Genomic DNA, 7007 nt, shown 5'->3' on the forward strand with positions numbered 1-7007 from the left:
AATGCTGTCTCCCCAGTGCATGTATGCAGAACATTTAGCAAAACACACTTAGGCAAATGCTGAAGTAGGCCTCCTTCTAGTGCTGAAATACTATGGCCTGTCTGTGTACTGATTACTCCTGGGCCTGCCTAGTCTAGAACCTTTAGAAAGGTTTCTAAACCTCAAGGCCTGCCTTAAGTCCAATTTTCCACCATCACTACAATTCATGTTCCTTTTTGCACACTTAAAACTTGACTGTTGGCACCACACATTTTGCATCTGAATGTTCTCTAGTCTGTGCCTTCATTCATTCATTCAACTATTCAGTGAACATTTATTAAGGTCAAGCACTTACTATGTTTTGTGTATCAATGAGAAAGGAATAAGATACGGTTCTATGTTTTAGCTACTGTCCCCCAACTCAGGGTTGTAGGCAGGCCCTCTTTAGCATCCTTTTTAGCAACTAGCACAGTGCAAACACATTGTGACACTCCAGAGACAACTGAATCCACTGAGGGGTGCAGAAAACCAACATAGCTTGTCACATCCCTTCCTTAAATTGAGATCACTGTGCAGAGCCATTCTTAAGCAGCCATCATTTAAATACTGGCCCTTATCAGGATTGATATAAATTGTAAATAATGTAGTAGAGTTTGGCATAGGATCTGGCATATAGTAAATGCTAATACATGAGCTAGAATTAAGGAATCAATTATTGTATATTAAGACCAGATTCAATTCTATCTGTAAAACTGATCTATCAATTCTAACCATCTAACCATCTATAGATAAAGAGAAGCACCACTGGGGCAATGAAGGAAGATGGTAGTATGTATGCTTGATAATCCTTGCTTAAGTAACTTCAGTTCTGAAAGGTCTGAGGAATCTCTCATTTAGTAGGATATACAGAGGGAAATGGCAACCCACTGCAGTCTTCTTGCCTGGAGAATCCCATGGACAGAGGAGTCTGGGTGGCTACAGTCCATGGGGTCGCAGAGTTGGACACGACTGAGCAACTTCACACACACACACACACACACACACACACCTACATAGGGTCACGGTTAGGATACATTTGGCAAGTGTACCTTGAGACAGTCAGAATAAAGCATGAAGATGCATTAGGAAATATATATTTTCCCAAGTTCCCTTCTTTAATTTTTTAAGGAAAAAAATTAAATGAATTTCTAGGATAATGAATTATTTAAAATGATGTTTGACCTCATAGAACTACTGTGAGGATTCAATGTGAAAGTGCTGAAAAGTATACAGGACAGAGTAGGCTGGCTCTAAAATAATCTGCATTTTGCTCCCCAGCTTTCTTAATCTTCCCACCCCCTAAGGATTTCTAAAATCCATGAAATAGGGAGATTTTTATGTAAAATCCTGATTACTATACTCTGTTAATGACTATACTCAGTTTTTTACTGGGATATACTTACCAATTAGATCTCAGGGTAAATGCCCTTATCTGTAGTATTTGCCTACTTCTGTGGTGTAAATACTCCCATTGTGGTCAATTTCAAGCTAGTAATATGACATTTAGGAAGAGACATGCACAGCCTCTGAAGTCATCATGTGCCAGCTCCAACAGACCACTAAATAATTCCTGCCTAGTGATAAAGAATTGGGCAGTGCCACCTCACAAACAGGAAGGAGCCTTTGTAGGCACTGCCATTTTTCAAACAGAAGGAATGGGATTTATTGATTCTTGACAGGTAGATCTCCTTCTGGCCTTCTGAAATGAGAACAACTTTCTGCTCAGTGTTGGGAAGCATAATGGTTATTGTCCTTCTTGCTTAGAAATCCCAGAAGGGAAGGGAGGTGGGCAAAGCTAGAGGATTTCAAGTTGCAAACGTGCTTCTTACATACCAGCAAAGAGAGACAGGAGAGAATCAGCAGGTGGTAGCTAGATCCGTGACACAATCTATAAACACTTAATAACTGAATAAAAACACTTCCAATAAACTTTTCAGGCTGTAAAACTGAGTGTACCAAACATAATTGTACAAAACTTCATAATTTGTACAAACCAAATTATGCTTTAACACATTTTTATGTTCCTAAATTAACCAAACGACTAATGACTTAAGAACTATGCTGCTGCTGCTGCTGCTAAGTCGCTTCAGTTGTGTCCGACTCTGTGTGACCCCATAGACAGCAGCCCACCAGGCTCCCCCATCCCTGGGATTCTCCAGGCAAGAACACTGGAGTGAGCTGCCATTTCCTTCTTCAATGCATGAAAGTGAAAAGTGAAAGTGAAGTCGCTCAGTTGTGTCCAACTCATAGCGACCCCATGGACTGTAGCCTACCAGGCTCCTCCATCCATGGGAGTTTCCAGGCAAGAGTACTGGAGTGGGGTGCCATTGCCTTCTCCGTAAGAACTATAACAGGTGTTAAAAATTAAGTATGCACACATTCCAATTTCCCTCCAATCTTCCATTTATTCCATTTACAGCTTATTTTCCCATGAGGATGTAAAATATTGGTTGGCCAAAAAGCTCATTTGGGTTTATGAACTTTCCCAATTCCCTGGGTGGGGAAGATCCCCTGTAGAAAGAAATGGCAACCTACTCCAGTATTCTTTCCTGGGAAATACCATAGACAGAGGAGCGTAGTGTGCTACAGTCCATTGCGTCACAAAGAGTTGGACATGACTTAGTGACTAAACAACAACAACGCTTATGTAAGTCACCTATACACTGGGTAACTTATTTCCCTACAAGGCACAGCAGTGATGGTCAGTGAACTGACAGCTGTCTGGATTTCTCCTGTAACAAAGCCATTGACCTCCCTGTCCAAGTCCAAGGACTACATATTCCCAAACAGGCAGTAGCTTTCAACATCCCCATCCACTGAGGGCCGGCAGTATGTCATATGCCAGGAAACAGCCCATGGAAGCCATCCCCTGACCTTCCCCCAGAGGAAAAAAACACAACTCCAATGAAGAAATTATTGCCTCGGATTGTGTATTTGCTTATCTACCATGCACACAGGCAGCCCTTCTGGGTTGAACTTAATGAGCTTTCAAAATGCAAGGCACATAATGGTGACCTTGCTCTCTTGCATTGCTTCTTGGAAAGAAAACTCTTCTAATTAGCCTTTCTTCCCTTCAACTTCCCAACAGCCACTGTATTCTCTGTCTGGCAATGACTCATACTACAAATGTACCCAAATGTTTGGTCTCTTAAAAAGGATTGTTAATAGAGAAAGGGTATTTCCTTACCTCCACTCTTCATCAAGATGCACTGCATTGCCATCTTTTTTGGTAGACATCTGTCTAGCTCGTATCCAAAAAGATAGGTCAGTTCATTTGGTTGTTGGGGCTGCCTTGGTGAGGAGGCCTATCATTCATTTATTTATTCATTCATTTCTTAAAAACTTTTGAGTGTCTAATCACGTTCTCTGAGGCCCAATACTGAACAATGGTGACACAGAGATGAAGACCCAAGCCCTGCCCTGGAGGGATCCGTGCACCATGTTCAGCATCCCCCTACTCACTTCATTAGTGCAGTCAGGCCTCTGGGAAGCCACAAGAAGCTTCCCTGCTCTCTGTCTTTCCAGACCAAGTCTTCTACCCCACACACTACTAAGAAAACTCAGCAATCATTGAAGAACAACCCAGTGAACTGTTCAATTCAGTTCTGTCTTTAAATTCAATGTCTCACCTTATATCTTTGGGTTCTTCCCCTTCCCCCCACATTTTTTTTTCAGTGTCAGTAAAACTAATCATTGTTTAGTGACCTTTGCCTATTACCCCATTCATGGTCTCCTATCACTCACGGGGGATTCATAGTTTATAATTATAATTTAAATGAATACACATCTAAGTAGATTTTGCAAAAGAAATTTTTGTAAATTGTTCCCATTTAATAGAAGCCTATGGTGATGGCTTTTGTTACTATACCCCCTTTATACCTCAAAATTACAAATTTATCTGTTAGTTAAATCTGGATTACTATCTATGGCAAAACCTCAATTGAACCTCTCAGATCATGGCCTGTTCTGGTTTCTTTTTCTGATTAAGCAGAAATACTTCTTTTGCCTTAGTAAACAGAACCTGGTAACCATCTTCAAGGAAGACTGCAAGGTCTAGACAAAACTTTTTAGACTATCAGAGATTGAGATGAAAGAGAAGAGCTTAGAAGATGGAAAAGCAAATACTGACTGAGTCTATTGTCATTAGAAGTTTGATATGAACTTGTCTTCTTGTGACTTGATTCTTTCTTCTAGGGGTTAAACACACTAAACAAGTCTAGTTCTAGTTATCAAGATTCTATTGGGTTACTTACCCTTATCACCGGTCTCCAGAATTTCCACACTGCCAGAAACTTCAAATAGTGATTCAGATAATAGTGGTTCACTAAAATAAAATACAGAGCAAGAAACCAAAAAAAATCATTTGATATCCAGTATATCACACATTTTACCCAACTCCTTATCCTCCAGTTAGATTCTTAAACTATGCCAGAAAAGATACATAAAGGGAATTGCCATTAGAGAGAACTATTCTTCCTTTAAAAAAGACAATGATTCCATTTACATGAAATGTACAAGATAGGTAAACACAGAAAGTGTTTTGCTTAGGGTTAGAGGTATTTTTTGAGTGACAGAGTACAGAATTTCTTTTTGAGGTGATAACAATATTCTAAAGTTAATTGTGATAGTCACACAAATCTTTGTTGTTTTTTTCTAAATTTTATTTATTTGGCTCCATAGGGTCTTAGTTGTGGCACCCAGGATCCTTGTTGTGGTGTGAGGGTTGTGGCTCGCAGGTTAGTTGCTCTGTGGCATGTGGAATCTTAGTTCCCCAACCTGAATCCTCTGCATTGGAAGGCAGATTCTTAACCACCAGGTAAGTCTCCAAATCTTTGAATATACTAAAAAGCACTGAACTGTGTACTTTAAAAGAGTGAATTGTATCATATATGAATTATAGCTCAATAAGGCTATTACTGGGACTTCCCTGGCAGTTCAGTGGTTAAGACTCCATGCTTCCAATGCAGGGGGTGCAAGTTTGATCCCTGGTGAGGAAACTAAGATCCCACATGCCATGCAGCTCAGCCAAGAATAAATAAATAAATAAAGCTGTTACCAAAAAATAAAAGACAAATATACAAAACCTGATCTATTGTTTGTGTGGGGCCCATTAGATTTGGAGGCCTTTTACTATTCATGGGTGTACCCAGGCAGACAGAATTGTATTGATAAGCTATAAAGAAAAAATTGAGATACCCGACTACATAAAAATTTTAAACTTTTGGCCAAAAAAAGTAAAGTCAGCAAAAGAATAACAAACTAAGAAGTAATACTTACAGAAAATATAGACTTCAGGGTCGATTTTCTTAACTATCAAGCGTGCATATAAATCAATAAAAGACAACCAACTGGATATAAAATGGGGCAAATGATACAACAGGAAGTTTATAAAAGAAGAAATACATAAAGAAATGCTCAGTCCTACTCATAATTAAAGAAATGTAAATCAAAATATCAAGTCAACATTTCCACCTATCAGATTGTCAAGAAGTTTTAATTTTGATGTTCCATGCTCACAAAGATGGGAAAAATAGACATGTTCATACATTATGGAGTGTAAATTGCTCTCTGAATAAGCAATTTCACAGTATCAAAATAAAATAATATACCTACCTTTTGATACAGTAACATCACAACTGGAACTTTACCCTGTAGCTATACTCACACTTGCACACAAAAATATACATGCAAGAATGTTTCTTACAGCATTGTTTTAAGTAGCCCCAAATGAGAAATGGCCAAAGTGACCATCAAAAGGATAATTCTCCCTTGACTCTGATTCTATGTCATAGGAGAATTATCTGTCCCTGGCCTCCTTTCCATTAGTGCAGATAATCAACTGAGAGTCTACTGTACATTTTCTTTTTTTTAGGCAAGTCTCAGATTTTTTATTGAAAGAAATGGTGCATAATACATAGCAATAATTTCAACAAGCTTTTTGTTTAAATTTTAGCCTCTATAGACTCAAAAGCACAAGAAATTACTTATATATCTAAAAATAATACTCTGAAATTTTTTATTATTTTTCATCATCTGTACTGTTTTTGCTATCAAGATATAGGTATTCCTATATAATGCTTTGGCCTTCCCGAGTGACTCAGTGGTAAAGAACCTGTATGAGGCCCAGTTTCGAACCCTGGTTAGGCACAATCCCCTGGTGAAGGAAATGGCAACTCACCCAGTATTCTTGCCTGGAGAATGCCACGGACAGAGCACCCTGGAGGGCTATAGCCCATGGGGTCAAAAAGAGTTAGACATGACTTAACAACTAAAACAACAACAATATAATGCTTTAGATTTTTTTCCTGTATATTAACCTTAATCATAATACATTTTCCATTCATTCTAGCCAAAGCTAGAGATGATACATCTAGGGAAGCATGTCAGTTGATAATCCCACTTTTTAAATTATGCTGACCTTTTTAATGGGAGTTGCTGTGTGGAGGGGAAGGGTTCTGATCAGTACCATAACCCAGAGAAAGGATGCTATATTCATATACAGCAGGAGCACTGTGGAGAGGCAGGCAGGGACTTATCATAGCTCCTTATCATAGCTCCCCTTGGGATCTTGATTCAAGTACCATCAAGGTATATTAAGTAGGTTCTGGATTCCCTCTCCCTACCCTGGATCTCTTCAGTTCAGTTCAGTCGCTCAGTCGTGTCCGACTCTTTGTGACCCCATGAATCACAGCACACCAGGCCTCCCTGTTCATCACCATCTCCCGGAGTTCACTCAGACTCATGTCCATCGAGTCCGTGATGCCATCCAGCCATCTCATCCTCGGCCGTCCCCTTCTCCTCCTGCCCCAAATCCCTCCCAGCATCAGAGTCTTTTCCAATGAGTCAACTCTTCGCATGAGGTGGCCAAAGTACTGGAGTTTCAGCTTTAGCATCATTCCTTCCAAAGAAATCCCAGGGTTGATCTCTTTCAGAATGGACTGGTTGGATCTCCTTGCAGTCCAAGGGACTCTCAAGAGTCTTCTCCAGCA

At 39.7% G+C, this 7007-nt stretch overlaps 1 protein-coding gene across 1 annotated transcript in view; it reads right to left on the reverse strand.

Moving 5' to 3' along the window:
• Window positions 1-4476, reverse strand: part of KIAA1210 (KIAA1210 ortholog) — a 46003-nt gene extending 41527 nt beyond the window's left edge. Inside the window, 2 exon segments of the mRNA XM_040266616.1 lie at window positions 4272-4342; window positions 4460-4476. Coding sequence (XP_040122550.1) covers window positions 4272-4342; window positions 4460-4476 — 88 coding nt within the window.
• Window positions 4477-7007: the final 2531 nt, after the last annotated feature.

This window comes from Oryx dammah, unplaced genomic scaffold, assembly GCF_014754425.2.
Source record: "Oryx dammah isolate SB20612 unplaced genomic scaffold, SCBI_Odam_1.1 HiC_scaffold_23, whole genome shotgun sequence".
Classification (NCBI taxonomy): Eukaryota; Metazoa; Chordata; class Mammalia; order Artiodactyla; family Bovidae; genus Oryx; species Oryx dammah.